This window comes from Crotalus tigris, unplaced genomic scaffold, assembly GCF_016545835.1.
Source record: "Crotalus tigris isolate CLP2741 ecotype Arizona unplaced genomic scaffold, ASM1654583v1 scf7180000018097.2503214, whole genome shotgun sequence".
In the NCBI taxonomy this organism is placed as follows: domain Eukaryota; kingdom Metazoa; phylum Chordata; class Lepidosauria; order Squamata; family Viperidae; genus Crotalus; species Crotalus tigris.
This window is the reverse complement of record NW_024096820.1, coordinates 711,914-729,426: the sequence shown is the minus strand read 5'-3', so window position 1 is coordinate 729,426 and position 17,513 is coordinate 711,914. Positions and strand designations below refer to the sequence as shown.

The 17,513-nt window shown below is 46.1% G+C and overlaps 1 protein-coding gene across 2 annotated transcripts; it reads right to left on the bottom strand.

Annotated features, from left to right (window-relative positions):
- Positions 1 to 72: 72 nt before the first annotated feature.
- ERICH6B (glutamate rich 6B) lies at positions 73 to 16,823 on the bottom strand. Of its 2 annotated transcripts, none has more exons than XM_039347642.1 (15): positions 16,436 to 16,823; positions 15,184 to 15,546; positions 14,784 to 14,835; positions 13,909 to 13,985; positions 13,575 to 13,637; positions 12,147 to 12,203; positions 10,209 to 10,255; positions 8,383 to 8,496; positions 7,215 to 7,354; positions 6,372 to 6,436; positions 6,039 to 6,166; positions 4,575 to 4,663; positions 3,866 to 4,018; positions 2,542 to 2,890; positions 73 to 918 (listed from the first exon to the last, which is right to left on the bottom strand). In XM_039347642.1, exons 2-15 carry the CDS (start codon positions 15,515 to 15,517, stop codon positions 694 to 696), a joined length of 1,893 nt encoding a protein of 630 aa, XP_039203576.1. In that variant the 5' UTR covers positions 15,518 to 15,546; positions 16,436 to 16,823; the 3' UTR covers positions 73 to 693. The 2 variants fall into 2 exon arrangements, with proteins under 2 accessions (XP_039203576.1, XP_039203577.1); XM_039347643.1 differs by having other exon boundaries at positions 2,662 to 2,890.
- Between the last annotated feature and the right edge of the window lie 690 nt (positions 16,824 to 17,513).

Sequence of the window (17,513 nt, the reverse complement as noted above, 5' to 3'; positions counted from 1 at the left end):
TAGTAGCTTAATAAGCTAAATAATTCTCTTAATATTGAGAGTAATTTTGCAAAACCCTTGCCATTTTGACTTAATGGGAAGTAAGAATATTACCTGAGGTTCGTGTCAGTCGATGGAGCTAATCTGGAGGGGGTAGTAATTGAGGTATTGGGCTAGAAACAAGGAGCCCCCATCAGGGGTGTCAGCCCTGCGAGGTAGGCCGGCCAAGCAGCACACCCAGAAAAACTCTCTGACTTTACTGTGAGGTTACATAAACAGAATATCTGACAAGTTTGAAAGTACACATCTTCCCCCTTTTTTTTACAACCCAAGAAACCAGGTGGTGAATCCATGTTGTTGGAAGCTCTCCGGGAAGGTTGTGAGTGACATTTGTGCCATTATTGTAAACGCACACCACTTCCCAAGCACCCGAATTCTGATGACGTGACTGCAACAAGTGCGAAGGCCGGTTGTAAAGTCGCTGTTCGTAGTGCCCTCTTCGTAACTTTGAACAGTCGCTGAATGAAATGGTCTTAAGTAGAGCCTCTTGGTTCAAACGGGATAACCTAACCCTTAAGTGTGTCACATAAAGAGACATGAAAAGATAAAACTACAGCATAGATGGAGGGAAAGTTTAATGGCTTCTCTCGGAAGCTTAACTTCATGTAGTTTCTGTACCACTAAAATATTAGATTGGCTTCCCGCAATCTAACATTAATTTCTCTCCTTGGGCTGTCTCTGTCGTCGGTGCATCCTTTCATACACCTTCGATATAAGACGCAGGTCTGCAGCTTCTTTTGAGGGATCAGAGTCCAGTTTCTTGAGTAGCTTCTTCACGTGGGTCAAGATATTGCCGATCTTCTCAAGCAAGGAAGGGCTCACGAGGTGCCTGGTGGTTCCATATCGCTGAAGAACCCAAAGCATCCTTGAATCCTTCAGCTGCAGAAAGCCATTAGGAAAAAGACAACGTGGATTGAGAGAGACTGAAGTATTGGGGGAACCATGGACTGTATCATCATAACATCATTAATCCATAATGTTAATATCAATGCTTCCTTGGTTCGTATGTTTGCTTATATAGATCCAACAAGTTACGTTCTACATTCAGAAGAATAAATACGTGTGTGCCTTCTTTCCATCACCAAAGCTACCTGCTAACCAACTTGTTTATCTTTCGCAACTAGGTTTTTCACACTGACCAAAAGAAAGACTTCATTTTCAAAAGAACTGGAGTCCATGACAATCTGTTGCTGCGACATTTCAGAGGTGAATTTCTAATAGTGAAATAGAAAAACCCGCAACATACATACATACACAAATCCAAAGGGTGGCTATAAAGTGAGGTAAGAAAAGCTGAGTATAATTGTAGTGATTAAGAGAAGAGTGATAAAGAAGAAGAAAACAAAGAGCCATCGAATAACAGAATATAGTAGAATTCAAGTTCATTTCCAGAATTTTTTTTTCAAAGCTTACTCTATAAACAACATCCCATAAATGAAACAAGGCCCTTTTCGATACCACCTTATGAAAGGCAAGAGCCTTGGGATACAAAGAAACATCCAGAAACATTTCCATTACAAATAGGAAGAAAAGATCATTTTTCTCTGCCTCCTTCATAGGAGGTGTGCTCCCTTGTCATATTATTTATTCATCTGTTTATTAAACAAATTTATAGAGCCATCCCACTCACATACAGGGACCCCAGGCAGCTCACAACAGTTAAAAATCCCACCGTGTGATAAAACCTCCATTAAAAAAAGCCCCCCACCCCACCCCCAAGGCAGCAGACACACAATCAAATCGGCCTCTTGATCGGCACTGTTTCCCCTCGGGGTCCCCAGGCCCTTGGAGAAAATCACGTCTTTAGGGCCCTGTGGAGAACCAACAGCAACAGGCTGGGGGCCAGCCGTACCTCACGGGGTATGATGACCCTTAAAGAAGGGGCCACCACCGAGAAGGCCCTTTCCCCTGTATTTGTTGGTTTGTTTATTTGTTTATAAAATTTATTGGCCGCCCATCTTACCCCTGGGTAACTCTGGGCAGCTTACAGATATGTATACAGTTAAAACATAAAAAAATTTAAACCAGACATTGAAACCTAAGGACCGGGGAGGACAGAGTGGAGGGGGGAAGTGGGATCTGTTATTACTTGATCAACTCCCTCCATGCGCTGATCCCCCACTGGGCCTCCAAGCTGACTGGCAAAGCCACCTCTTTAGGAGGGTTGGGGGCCCAACCTCACATCCGGGGGGGGGAGGCAAGAGGATCAGAGAGCAGGAGCCACCACAGGGAAGGCCCTCCTCCCCCAGCCCCCCCACCAGCTGGAATAAATGGGCTGGCGGGACCCCCAGTCTGCCTCCTCCGCCAGCACGGGTGGGGAAGGCCAACCCCAGCGGGGGGAGGAGGTTCCTCAAGTAGCCTGGACCCATGAAGGGCTTTAGAGGGGATCTTGAACTGCCCCCGAAGCAGACTGGCCACTTTTCATGGTCCCACCCGATGGCCACCCCTGACAGGGTGGAGGGGGTCCTTGCCCTCATAAGAGGGGGTCTCCCTGCCCCTTACCATGCAGGCGAGCGGACCCACTTTCTGGGTCTCCACCCACAAGCAACGTTTGGTTTTAGTAAATGATAGAAAGGAACTGCTCCCCACGGAGGTTGGATCCGCCTGGCCCCGCAGACTCACTCTCAGCCGTGCACCAACGCTGAGGCGGAGGCTGTCGTGAGCCTTCGTAAACGTGAGGAAAATCTGATCCTGGGCTTTAAGCTTAACCCGGATGTAAACATTGAGCTGCAGGCAGACGGGCTGGAAAGGAGGCGCGTGGACGTGGGTCCCCAAGTCCCACCAGCTCCAGAACTTCTGCCGCTGCCCTTTCTCGTCAAAGACGGAGCCCCTGCAAAGGTCCAGGTTCAGCCTAGGGCGGAAAAGGCAAAATTAAAATGTGGCTGAAGGGGTTGTGTGTGTGTGTGTGTGTTTCGGACTTCCAGTGGGGGGAGGATGCAGGCAGCAGCACACGCCCGTCTCCATAGTGTTTATCACCATCCTACACCTTCCATAAAAAGCTTCGTAAACACTTTAAATGGTTGCAGGAAATGCCCCATCATCTTGCTGAAAACATTAAGGTCTGCGTGAAGCTCTCATGTTAAGAAATGTCCAGAGGGGACTAAAAATCAGCAGTTTGGCTCTCAAAGTTTTGCTCCTTTCTACACCCATTATGTGCAAAGAGAGTCCTAAACCCCCACGTTCTCCGTGCTGACAGTCCAAACAATCCGAATTCTGATTAAGATTTGTAGAGGCAGGTTCAGCTTTTGCCCCCTCGTGTAGCAACCATTTAAAGTTTGAACAAAGTGGCTTACAGCCGGTCCTCATGCTTACGGCAGCTGCAGCGTCTCCGTGGTCACGTGATCACAATTTGGGCGCTTGGCCACTGGCAGGTCTCTAGGACGTCTGGCGGCATCCCTGTCGTCTGGGATGAGTGACGGCCACCAACACCCCCCCCCAGCCGGCTCCCAACCCGGGAAGGAAAGGGGAGAAGCCGGGTTCACTTAATGACTGCACAACTCGCTTCACGAATGCTGCGATTTCCTCAACAACCGGGGCAAGGAATAAAGTTGGGCGACTCGCTTAACAGCTGCTGGCTTAGCCAGGGCTAGCAAGTCCGGTCCCAGCTGTGGTGAGAACCACCTGCCTGTCCGTTCCGGGAGGAGGTTTCTGCTCCCCTTTGGGCACTTAGTTTATATCTGGCCCTTCCAGAAGGCCTGGGGATGCAGGAGGACGGGAGCCTGGCCGGGGCCAAGCCTGCAGCCTCCCCCCAGGGAGCCCTTCTAAGCTGCTGGAAGCTCTTCCCTCCCTCCCTCCCTCCCTCCTTTCTTTCCCCCCCTCCGATTACCTGAGCCTTCCCTTTGGTTGGTCGTGTGCTGCGTAGCCCTGATTCGTGAAGAAGGCCAGAATTTCGCCGCCCTTGGTGTCACGAAGGACGCTGTAGGTGAACTGGGTCTCCCTCTCGTAAGTAATGAGGATGGCCAAGCGGCCTGACGGGTAATTGAGTAGGAGCTAAGGAAGGATATTGTTCATCCGGGGTGCCGGATAGATCCATGACTTAATAATATATATATATATTTATCTTAGTAACATGGTCTTCTTTTTATTTTTGTAATTTTTATTCCACTTACATTTATTTTTATTGACAAAACTATCCTTGGCTGGTTATGCTAAAGCGTCCAGCTTAGTGGAAAAGCTCAGCAGCAAACGTTACAATTTGGGGCAATTGTTAGAGAGGCAGCTCGGAAAGGGGACGCCCTGCCCCCTCCCTCCCCCAGGCTGACCATAGAGATAAATGAGGAATTGCCCCCCCCCTCCGGCCTTTACACACGTCCCTCGGATCCCATACGGCGCTTGCGTCTCCCGGAGAGAGGGATTTTCAGCTAGGACCCCTCTCCTTCCTCTAAACCAGGGGGGTCCAATTTGGGAACTTTGAAGCTTGTGAAGTTCCATTCCCAGAATTCCTTGGTTGGGGATTGCTGGGAGCTGAACTCCACAAGCCTTAAAGCCACCGAGGTTGGACGCCCTGGCTCTGAATTTTGTTCATTGGCAGATATTAGACTTGGCCCGTTCCGTCCGGGAAGAGGAGGAGGAAGATCTTTCCATCCTGATAGTATCTTCTCACAGGCTGGAAGGGATGGCAGAGCTGAGGAAGAAAGCAGAGAAAACAGGGGAGGCCAGAGCTCTCTCCTCGCCTCCGATCACACGGCCCCCCCAGCTGCCAGCATGCTGCACAGCCACCGAAATGAAAGGGGTTTTTTTAGGATGCCGCATATGGACTGGCGTCTTTGGCTTCCAATTTGTTTGGATACGATAGTTCTCAAATCTGGGAACTGCCAGAGCAGTTGGGCATCCGTAGAAGTTGAATGAATAAATTACACCAGAAAGTTAAACTTTAAGAAAGAGATATTTAGGGTGAAAGTAAGGGAGTTGTTTAAGAAAGACGCAGGGAGCAGAGGCTCTGTGAAATTAATCATACTACCTAATAACTAGTAAGAATAAGCCACATGAGGACCAGACGTTAACGCCTGGATGCAAAAACCTGGGTGGCCACTAGATGGCAGCAGAGCTATTTTTCTAGGGCCCTTCGGAGTTTTGGAAGCCCAGAGCTGGAAACAGTCGACTGGGAGGCAGGGGGTCTTTCCTTTCTCTCAGCCGGCTGCCACGGAAAAGAGGAATCTCGACTCACGACCACAATGGAGCCCAACATTTCGGTTGCTAAGCAAGACATTTGTTAAGTGTATTTTGCCCCATTTTATGACCTTGCTTGCCACAGTTGTTGAGTGAAGCACTGCAGGGGTTAACTTAGTCACACGGCCGTTAAGTGAATCCAGCCTCCCCTTTTGCTTGTTGGAAGGTCGCAAAAGGGGATCCCGTGACCCCCCCGGGACGCTGCGACCATCATAAATATGAGTCAGTTGCAGAAATTCAGATCACGTGACCCTGGGGATGCTGCAACGGTTGTAAGTGTGAAAAATGGTGGTAAGACACTTTTCCCATTGTGGTTGTAATTTTGAATGGACACTAAATGAACTGTTGTAAGTCGAGGACTCCCTGTAGCCGCCCCAGAAGCCCGCAAGGACTTTTGTTTCTTTGCAAAGGCCTTTTGGGAGATGGAGCCCCACCTGAAGGCCGGCCAAGCGGGGTCAGCCGCCCACCTGGGTCAGGGAGAGGAGCCTGAGAAGGCCCAGCTGCCACACAGGGCCAGGGAGAGGCGGGTTCAGTCCATCCTCGGCCCCGGGACCCCCCGAGTGACCCCTCCGCCTCTGTCTCAAGGGTCTCTGTGGTGGGTCAAAAATGGAGGAGGGAGCTCTCCCGGGGCTGTCGGGGGCTCCTGGGCAGGACGGGCTGCGTAAAGCCCCAGACGGCCGTGGGGGGCTGTGAGGTCGGCGTGCAGAGCGCAGCCCTCCAATTTCCCCCCCTTTGGGCCAGAGAGGGGGGGCCCAGCGTGCTCCGTCCGCCTCTTGAGCGGGCCTTCGGGCTCCCAAACTGGGACCCCGCCAGGGAGGAGATCCGCCCACCTTTAGCTGCTCAGCTTTGAATCCCAGGTTCATCTCCAGCAGCTCTTTGGGCTCCGGATACCGTTTCTCTAGGCTCTCGGTTTCTGGCTGGGGCGGGTGGTCCAAGAACTTGAAATGAATTTTGATGCCTGAAATACGTTGAAGAGCAGATTGAATAGTCCAGAGCTTCAAGAAGGTCAGGATTTCACAGGATTTGTCTCTTTTATCACGGGGGGGGGGGAGGGAGGAAAGATGCTTTCCCATTTTTCCACGGGAACTCCTGGAGAGGCGGAGGCCTTATTTGGAGAAATGAAATGAGGATAGGCAGGCTCCGGAGGGTTAGAGGGTACTCACATGGGCCATATTTTATATATTGCATAAATATCTCTCTGTATCTCTCAAAGCCTCGTTCTTGTAAACTAGGAGAAAAATAGTTGAAAATGAGCCGTCAGTAGGCGGACTAAGGTGTTGATGCCGTACAAGCAGCTGACGAAAATGGGGGTGAGGGCAGCTAAGCAAAGAAACCAATCAAATATATTGATAAAGCACGTCAGAGAAAGCACGCGGCTCTTGGCTTTTCTACTGAGCCAAAGAACACAGATGGGCAATTTTCCTTCGGCCTCTTTGCGGCCCTTCCCTGTCTTACTTTATTGGAAAGGTGGGGGGGGGGTTTAATTTGGTAGGAATATGCTAGTTTGCAAACTTAAGGCTCCCACAATTGGGCTGCAATCCATTGTGACGTCTACTGAAATTCCACAAATTTGTAGCCCTGTTCTGATGACATCACTGGAGGCTTTTAAGAGGAGATTGGACAGCCATTTGATCAGAGTAGTATACAGGGTCTCCTGCTTGAGCAGCGGGTTGGACTACAGGACCTCCGAGGTCCCTTTCCAATTCTGTTATTCTGTTATCTGGAAACATGTCGGGTTTATTTAAATAAATCATTCCCCAGTACGCTGCTTCTTACATAGACTATTCTTACCTTGCCAGACTTAAATGTGGCCACACCCAGTGCTTTATTTTGGAATTGTGTCCACCTGGCAAAAGCCCACTAAGATAGGAAAAGAATATTTTGCAGGGGAGGGTGGACATTAAGCATTTGGTGTGGACTGCAAAAATCTTGATGACCACTAGATGGCAGCAAGGAGCTAGATTTTCAGATAGGAGAGGGAGCTGTTCAACTAGAAGGCGGCTTACTCTTCCATTAGCATCCTTCTAGTCTTGCTCTCCAGTGACCCTCGGTGATGAGGACGGATGTCGATCTCACTGCCTCGCCTCTCCATGAGCTCCTGTACCACACACTGGAAGACCTCTTTGTACGTCCTGCAACACAGAAACTGCAAAGGAGCCCGGGGTTCAGAGGAGGGATGGCCGCCCCCGGCCCTCCTGGGGTCTGGCCTCGGCCTTTTCAGCCTTTAACCATCTCCAGCAGAGGAAAGGCTTGTTTTGTGTCCCAACGTGGCTCTGGTTTTGTTGGTTTTTTTGCAGCAGTCATTATGTGGATCAATAAATTGCTAATGAGTGTGGTTTTACCGAAAACTGGAAATAAATGCCGATTTTCAACAAAGCCCACCATACAAGTGACTGCAGGAGGCTGCAAATAGTAGGAATGCAGGCTGGTTGCTGAGTGGCCGAAGGGGTGACCGTCAGGACTGCATGGTAAGTCAGCCCCACCCCCACCCCCCGTAGCTCCTTCAGAACTTAGAACGACCACTGGGCGACCCGTTGTAAGTCGAGGGCTGCCTGCATCGCTGCCTCTCTGCCTTTAGGGATCAGTAGGGATACAGGTTGTGAGAGCCAATGTGCACAATTCTGTCTCCTCCAAAACTACGGTCCTACAGAGATGCTTTATGCCAGTGGTTCTCAACCTGTGGGTCGGGACCCCATTTGGGGTCGAACGACCATTTCACGGGGGTCGCCAAACAACGCAGTCTGCCATTTCCCCCCCCCCCTTTTCCTTAGCTGTGCTACTCCCTTTTCTTCTATTGGCTTTCGAAAGCCAATAGAATAGACTCTCTTGAATAGAGTCTAATTCTATTGGCTTTCCAAAGCCAATAGGAATTGTCCAGGCTGTCTCTGCCCTGCTGAGCCCGCCAAAAGTCCCATTCTGCAAACAGTGCACCAGTTGAGTAGTCCTCGACTTACGACTGGTTGAGTAATCCCCGACTTATGACCGGTTGGGGGTCGCGGCATTAAAAAGGTTGAGAACCACTGCTTTATGCCATTAACAATGGATAATTTTACAGTTTTATATAGTATAAGGCTTCGTCCAAGGTTTTACCGGGAAAAACCCGGTTCTTTGTGCAATTAGTTCCTCAGGAAACCATCATCGCCATTCAGACAGATATTTAAAAGACAGACCTACATGATCCATTCTCTCCGGTTTCTCCTCCAGTTCCTCTGGGGAGGGCAAAGGCTTCAGGAGGGAGGTGCAGAACTCACAGCGACCGATCAGGCACAGGTCAGTGGCCGAATGTTCCTCAAAGAAACAAGGCGTTAATCAAGGTTTAATCCACAGTGCAAAAAGTTTTGTAGGTAAACCTGATTATACACAGGTCACCCAGTATAACACATCACTTCTACGTTCGTGAAAATCATAGTTTTCATTTAGCGAGAACCTCACATTCACAACTGGGTAGAAAAACAGTCGATGTCGTGACTAAGTAGGATTTCTTTGTAGTTGTGATGGTGTACACAGAGGATTACGGAGGAGACTCTGGGGAAACATGCAGCAAACATTAGCAGAACATGAAGTTAGCCCTGGAAAACAGGAGGCGGTGAGGGAGGAACCTTGGCTGTCTTTGGTGAAAAGGGAAGGGAAGGGGACGCCAGCATCCAAGGCTGGCGCCAGCCTTTCCAGATAGGCAGGCGTGGATATCACAAGGCTTGCTCCAATTCTACTTTATCAAAATAGGCTGTAATAACAAGACCTTGTAGTAACTGAAGGCAGGTGGAGAAAGGAGCTGGCAGATCGATGCTATTGGAAATAACAAAGGGTTGAGAAAGCTCCGGGGCTTCAGATTTCACGGTGGCACCTTCCTCTCCTCTCCGTGGACCCCCCAAATGCCCAGAATGGAGAGCAGACGCTGTGGCCAGAGAGGAGGGGGGCGTGCGGGCCTTGTCAAATGGTAGCCAACAGGACTGCAGACTTCATGTGGTACTTCGCCTCCCTCGATCTGAAGGGTGGGTGGTAGAAAAGCTGCCTGGCCAGGCTCACCCTGGCACAGCCAGAAAAGGCCGCTTCGGAAGTGGAGCAGGGAAGCCTGGTGGCAGAGTCCCTCCGTGGCAGACGAGGCCAGCCAGAAGGGGGGGGGTCCTGCCTGCCTCAAGCCCCCTCAGTGAGAGCACTTAGCATTGCCTGCCCACCTTTAGCTGGTCCTTGCAGAAGAGCTCAAGCCCTAAGAATCGCTCAGCTGCCTCCACGAACTTCCTACTCAACTTCTCTACCACCCGCTCTTCTGGGGGATCATGATTATGATGATGGCGGTTACTCTGTTGCTTTGCATGTATGCCGAGGGCTTCTGCGCTGGAGACAAAGTCCTTGCGGGTCTCAGCACACTTTGCCAAATAAAGCTATTCTACCCTACCCTACCCTACCCTACCCTACCCTACCTACCCTATTCTGTTCTATTCTGGAGGTTTTTGAGAAGACATTGAACCACCATTTGATGGTATAAGGTCTCCTGCTCAAGCAGGGGGTTGGACTAGATGACCTCCAAGGTCCCTTCCAACTCTTGTCATTCTGTGTTTCATTCCATTCCATTCTGCATTCTATTCTATTCTATTCATGCGGGATGCTCCCTTCCTTCTCTTCTTAAATAATTGATTCCTGGGACAGTGTGAGCATTTAATGAGACTCCTTTAAAACTGTTTTTTTTTTATCTACCAGCCATATAAATTCTCTTAAATAAAATTAAATAAATAAATAAATAATTCCCCGGGGCTTGGTTGTTTTGCCATTGTTGAATTATTTGGAATCTTGAATAGAAGCGTTGGGTTTTCTTAAGCCTCAGATTTATCCCTTTGGATCATTTTGCAGAGGTAGGTAAGCCCTCACGCTGGCTTTCTATACAAAAAGCTTTGAATTTGCTTGGTGTGTTGTGTTATTTTTAGCTGCAAAATGTCCTGAATTTGCAGCAAAAGCTGAATAATCTTGCTTCAGGGGAAGAAATAATAAATCTGAAATCTCACCTCATCTAGGACAAAAGACTTTATCTTCTCCTCCTCAGAAGTGCTTTCTTTGAGGTTGACAAAGCCATGTATGGAAAAGGATTTCATTAGGGAAGAAAAGAGAAAAGAAAACAAAGTCCCCATAGAAGAGAACCCCCAACTCACTAGCACTGATGAGATTACCTAGTCGGGTTATGAAATGTTTGCAAGCAAACATCCAAGCTCAGACAGCAGCAAAGACTCCAAAGTTTGCCTTTTTTTCATAAAAGAACATACCAGGTGAAATGAAATATAAAAACTATCTGGGAAATATTCTGAATAAATCAGAGTTATACTTACTCACATAACCATTTTAAATAGAAAACCAAGCTTCCTAACTGTGAAAAAAAATCCACAAAAATAATGAGAAATATTTAGGATCTGAACACTTGGCCCTGGGAAAATATAATTTAAAAAAATCCAAAAAAAGATATAAGCCTCTTGTCAACTTTGAAAATGAGCATGGCTGCTGCAGCTGTTTTCCCTACTCATTTTCGGTTGACGTACAGCACGGAGGGAGCAGGGTTTACCATGTGCTTCGCTACACTAAACAGATTTACTCCCATGGGAACCAAGGTCATCGGCTGCTCCTGGGACTGCAGGCTGGGCGTGTGAAAAGCCCACCAAGAAGATGTATTGGGAAATGTAGTAGCTTGCATAGCTTTAGGGGTGGGATTTCTTCACTTTGTATTGGGGAATTGTTAGGTGTCTATTCAGACTTGGTTTCATTTTTGAAGTGTTGATACTTTGCATCAATAAACATGTTCTTTGAGGAACTTGCAAGCTTCGGAGTTCTGCTTTATTTGACTCTGTCTGTCACAGCGGTTCTCAACCTATGGGTCGCGACCCCATTTGGGGTCGATCGACCATTTTTCTGGGGTCGCCAAAGGCGGTGATCCGCCATTTTTTGCGGCGCCGTGCACGCGCTCCGCGCATGGGGGCAGCCCCATGCACGCGCTCCGCGCATGGGGGCACCGCCGCGCATGCGCTCCGCGCATGGGGGTGGCGCGGTGCACACGCGCCACGCGTGGGGGGCCGTCGCGCACGCGCGTTGCGCATGGGGGGCGGCGCAGAACGTTTGTGTGACGGGGGTCGCCGTCACACAAACGTTGAGAAGCACTGGTCTGTCAGAACCATGACCCCCCTTCTTTGGCTCTATCTGGATGATCTAATTAATTCGACACAAGTGTCTTTTCACCTCTAGCATGTACACATTCCTACTCCAGCAATTATAAATGTTATTGGCTATAGTAGTACAATGTTTTGAACCTTGGCCATTTTAAGATGTGTGGACTTCAACTCCCAGAATTCTCCAGCAAAGCAAAGCAGAACAAAGCAAAGCAATGCAATTCTGGGAGTTGAAGCCCACATCTCAAAATGGCCAAGGTTCGGAAACACTGCTCTGGTGGTATGTAATGTGCAGCGATTTATAAAGCAGAGAAGGGATGTGACAGACTTTGGTGGTGCTCTAGAAAGCCCGGTGTGGATCCGTTCAGGGTTTCAGAAGACCTTTAAAACAGGCAGTCCTCAACTTACAATGGCTCATTTAGCGACCGTTCCAAGTTACAACGGCACTGAAAAATGAGACTTATGACCATTTTTCACATGGTTGTTGCAGCATTGCTGTGGTCATGTGATCAAAATTCAGACACTTGGCAACCGGTTCAATTTGTGACCGTTGCCGTGTCCCAGAGTCACTTGACTCCCTTTTGCACCCTTCTGACCAGCAAAGTGAATGGGGAAGCCCAATTCACTTAATAACTGTGTTACTAGCTGAACAACTGCAGTGATCCACTTGACAACTCTGTCAAGAAAAGCTGTAAAATGGGGCAAAACTCACTTAATAACTGCCTCACTGATAAATAGATATTCTGGGCTCAGTTGTGATCGTAAGTCAAGGACTAGTAGAACGCAGCGTACCTTGAGTCTCCAGCTCAGTCTCACATACTCCTTCTTCCGTGTGATACAATATTTCTGCTGAATAACAACAACAACAACAACAACAAAGCTATCAAAGTCCTGAACAGGTATCAGTCACAAATGGGAGCCTTCTGGAGAAGCCAGGGAGCTCCAGGTACACGAAAGGGAGCAGCAGAAGCGACCCCAGGGAAAAAGGAGGACCTTCAGGATGGAGGCATCCCTCGCTCGGTCCTTCCTTGAGCAAAAGGCCTCGGGGATCCTCCTGCCCTTCCCTCCTCTGCTCTTCCCCTGGCTGACGGGTGAGCAGGGGGAAAGGAAGAGCCTGCCTCCTCCATCCAGGGAGGGAATTGTCAAGAAAAGATGATAGCTTTCAAAATGTGGCAGAAGCTACTTAGGAAACTTCACCTTTTGCCCATGTGAATTGGCTCCCTTCAGGGTAAGACAGGGGATAGGGGGTCAACGGAGCTATTTTTCCAATTTGCCCTGGATAGTCAAGGTTCAAAGAGATGCCGGCAACATTTTCAAACAATGGCCTGTCTGGATACTCCTAAAGACTTCCTTCCTTCCTTCCCTCCTTCCTTCCTTCCTTCCTTCCTTCCTTCCTTCCTTCCTTCCTTCCTTCCTTCCTTCCTTCCTTCCTTCTTTCCATTCTCCCTCCCTCCCCTCCCCTCCCCTCCCTCCTTCTCTCACACTCTACACAATTGGTTATTTTAATATTAAAATTTATTATATCTGTTAATGTTTCTAAATCAGATAGATAGACAGACAGACAAATAGATAGATAGATAATCTTTATTATCATTTTTACTGTGGGCACAATGGCACACATTAAAAATGAAATTTAGTTGCGTGTTCTCAAAGTGTACACATACATAACACACATTTAAACATACTATATGCAACATATATAGAGACCTACACCCTTACATAAAAATAACATATAAATATTAATCACTGTCCATCCTGAATACATAACGGAAGGAGGAAGCTTTAGAGTTGACAAGGTTAATACTGTATGGAACAAAACTGTGAGTGAATCTGGCTGTTCTGCTTCGGATACCACGGAGCCCCCCCCCCTCCCAGAAGGTAACAAGGAAAACAGTTTGCGAAGAGGACACGTAGTGTCCCAGACAATCTTGTGGACCCTGCTCAAGCAACGCTTCTGTGCTATGTCCTGGATGGGAGGGAGGGAATAATCTTTTCGGCCGTCCTCACCACTCTCTGCACTGCCTTCCTGTCTGAAGCAGGGATGCTTCCAAACCAGACTGTGATGCTGTATGACAGGATGCTCTCTATCGTCCCCTGTAGAAAGTGGTCAGGACAGGGCAAGGAAGATGCGCTTTTCTCGTAAATCCTAATGGGATTGGAATTGATACCATACCAGCTTCAGGAATATTACGGAAATACCGCGATTTTTTTGCAACTTACTGCTTTCTGTGGTCTCACTTTTCTCTTTTCTACCTGTACTTCTCGGCTCCTTCTTCTCTATTTCTACATGAGAGATATTATGGCAAGAATCAAACTCAATAATTTATCAACAGAATTGCATTAATGTTTGTATCTCACCCTACCGGAGGCCAACTGGCCTGTCTTTGAACACATCTATTGAAGAGAATCAGCCTCTTCTCTGAGCCATCAATTTCACCCCTGAATTGCTCTTGCTAACTGCAGGAGCCCCCTCCTCTGCCCATCCCTCACTTCCTTGTTCCCATCCCTCCCCTTGGAAGCCCAGACTCTCAGCCCAGCTTCCGCGGGAACCTACTCGGCTCACTAGAGTCTTCAGAGCTGACGGAGTAGCTCCATTCTGTCTGAGTCTCCAAATCGGCAACTTCTCGTTTTCTGCAGGAGGGGAAAACAAATCCAGGAAGAAATTTCCTATCAGGAGGCATCGCACAGATGCCCTGTTGTTATCAGAGGGACTATTTATTCACTTAACTGTTATAATAATGTATAACCATATTTAATTAATATAGATAAGTGTACATACTTGTTAAATAACAAATACATTTTTACAAATCCATGAATCAACTAAAAATATCACAATCTTCTCTATAAAGCAGCTGATACTACTGTAATTAGCATGCCTTATACCAGAAGAAACCAGTCTGAAATATCAAATCAATCTGCAGCGATTAAATCTACAAATGCTTTCCCATAAACAATTATTTTGTTTATTAAATTTACATGCTGCCCATCTTGCTATCCAATTATAAATGGGCAGAGCTTCAATTATACTTTTGGGACTACCATCTTGACTTTGTTGTCCTTATTCTGCAGACATGCCAGTGAAATAAATAACTCGATAACATTATCAAGTATAGGATGGAAGGAGAAAAAAATGATGCATATTAGTGTTTATTGTCTATTCCATTTCAGAATTATTAGTTCATCTGCAAATGTTTTCAAAATGCTTAGACAAATATTTTAAATCCATTTCACAAAAAATAAATTATTTAAAATATATATAAGTTTACATTCCTGGAAGTAAGGCCTCTGAGAACAGCTGAAAATGTATACTGTATTAATTCATTCATTCATTCATTCATTCATTCATTCTATATATTATAAATCTGTCAAATTAGTGTGTGTTGATGTATTTATGTTGGTAACAGTTCCAAAATAAGCACCGCCTCTTACTTGGGTAACTGAGTTTCAGGAACTGGAGTCGACAAAGGTCTTGTCTGGAAATCTACACGGAGGAAGAAAAAAGATTGCTTTTCAAATCATAATAAAAGTGGGAAAATTGTTTTCATTAGCTCTATAAGATACAATACAGTATTATCCACTAATTTGTAACTCAATCCTAAAATACATTAAAGTTGTCACATCTGATTTTTGATTAATTTGTTGGTTAGATAGGATAGGTATATATTAGGGGTCTTCAAACTTGGCCCTTTTATGTCTTGTGGACTTCAACTCCCAGAATTCCTCAGCTAGCGTGTCTGGCTGAGGAATTCTGGGAGTTGAGGTCCACAAGTCATAAAAGGGCCCAGTTTGAAGACCCCTGGTATATATGAAGAAAATAAGCCACAGCTACCTTTTCCTAAAGTTTGATCAGCATTTTCTGTGTAACCTTCATGAAGAGCTCCTGATTTTTCTTCACTTGACCCCCTCTGCTCCTTGCTCCCCTCTGTCCTGCTCCCACTCTCGCTCAAAAGGCGGTTGCTCTCTTCAATGTAGGTTTCTATTGACCATTGAGCAAGATTCGATTTTGCCACAGGGTTCTCCTCTTGGTGTTTTTTGACATTTTCAACTGTGAGGAGAGAGCTGGAGAGCTTGCTGCTCTCCGGCTTGGACGCTGCATCTGGGAACGCCTCTGAAGGCAACTCTTTTTTACTACCCACTTTTGTGGGGGTTGGGGTCTTCGACATATTTCCAGTGCAGGAAACAAGACTGTTTTCTGAAAGAAAAAAGCATTGCTATATTATTTCTTCAATTAAGATAAATGTGCTTTTCTAAGAAAACATACAATATTTGAATCAATATTATTATATTTGTTTAATGATGTTTTTGAACTGAGACTTGGCCTTGAGCATGAAAGAGTCCAGAAGACATTACAAAATACATCGGTCTGATCTTCAGCAAGTTTTATACTCTCTATCCTTCTGGAAGTCCGGGTGAAACTTCTTTGTATCAGAGGCTTCAGAGCTGAAACAGTGTGCATATAATATCATCAAAATCAGCTTTTTCAAGGATTGTACTAATAAAAGAATTCTGTTACAGGCTACTTGATCTCCTACGTTTTCTGGAGGACCCAACCAAAGTATGAGTTATAAAGCTCAGCTGCTCAGCATAATCTTTATTCGTAACCTTCCCTAAAGGGAAGAAGAATTGAAGGGAAATAAAGAAAGTTATGGTTTCAAACTGGACAGTAAAACAACAGAATTGATAGTAACTATGATGGCAATGAGGAGACTTCCAGGGCATAGAAATATTCCTTGTGTCCCCTCAGAATGAAGCATCTAGGCTTGGCAGAAGATCCTCCAAATTGCCCAACCACTGTCATGCAGTAGAGGACGGGGGCTTCTATAGAGAAGACGACAGAGGGATAGCAACCACCATTTTATATCTCACAAATGGAGCACAGCTTTTAAAGGTAGGCAAGCATCAAAGGAAAACTCTACAGAACTAGATCACAGTTCTATCAATTTTGTTCTAGCTATGGAGGCAGGGTGAAGTAAAGATTGGAAAATCATTCAAATTCAGATTCAAATCATTGACTGATTGATTGGATTAGACTGGATTCATTTCATTGAATGATTCAGCTATTGGTGATGCGTGGTTTTTACCTGCCACTCTGCCGCCTCTCTGCTGGAACTAAGGAGGGTGGCAGAAAGCTGCCATCAGTATGAATTTTGCAGGTTGTTCCTGTTCAAAATGGATGGTTCACCACCCATCCAGCATCCTTCTTAAAATGCCCTGCTGGATGCTTTCTGACAGCCCATGAAAAGGTAATGAAGCCCTTTTTCACCCTGTCTTCCTAGCAACTGGTATCCAGGTCTAATATTCAGAAGATTCCATGCAGCCATTGTGACTAATAGCTCCAGATCAGCTTATCCTCCGTGACATGATCTTGTCACTCGGTCACACCTAACACCATCAGGATTCCATCAATGAATTCCATATTGCAATTAAATATACATATCAACATTGTACATCGTGAAGTCACTGAAGAAAGGTTATAGTGGTGAATTCTACCCTAATAAGATAAAGGGAGAATTTTAGTGGAAATATATTTGGAGTTTTTTGCCTCTGGAAAATTCTGGATGGAGAGGCTTGATAACGCTTTTTCTTGTTTGCTATTAATTAATATTTATCAAATGTAAACATTTTATCAAACATAAATACATTGCATTTCTTAATGGCATTAGTATTTAGATTAATATCAAATGACAATCCCCTTTGTAGCATAGAATGCTAAGATGGTTTAGCTGGTGTCTTCAGCTAAGTCAGGGGTCTTCAACCTTGGCAACTTTAAGACTTGTGGACTTCAACTCCCAACTTCCAAAGCTGGCTGAGGAATTCTGGGAGTTGAAGTCCATAAGTCTTAAAGTTGCCAAGGTTGAGGATCTCTGAGCTAAGTGAACAGTATTAGCCTTGACATTCATTCCCCCCCTTTTAAAAAAATAAATAAGTAAACAAATGCTATTGGCCTTGAAACTTATTCTTTCCTCTGTTTGTCTTTAAATAAATACCCTTCTCATTGGGGCTTATTGTTTCCCATCAAACAAAGAAGCATTAGTTTATATTGAAAAACAAAATAAATACGCCTTTTTTCCTACTTTGATAAATAAATGAATAAGTGTTGCTAGCCTTCAGACTTGAAAGTGTTTTCTTTTTTAAAATAAGATTTTAAAAAACGCATAA

What these genes read in the sequence shown, in the direction of transcription:
- ERICH6B (XM_039347642.1), bottom strand. Translation starts at nt 15,517, where the DNA reads ATGTCGAAGACCCCAACCCCCACAAAAGTGGGTAGTAAAAAAGAGTTG. An exon ending in GACTGAGCTGGAGACTCAAG is followed by an intron (nt 10,256 to 12,146) that starts GTACGCTGCGTT and finishes TCAACCTCAAAG; the next exon opens with AAAGCACTTCTGAGGAGGAG. An exon ending in AACCGGAGAGAATGGATCAT is followed by an intron (nt 7,355 to 8,382) that starts GTAGGTCTGTCT and finishes GCTCCTTTGCAG; the next exon opens with TTTCTGTGTTGCAGGACGTA.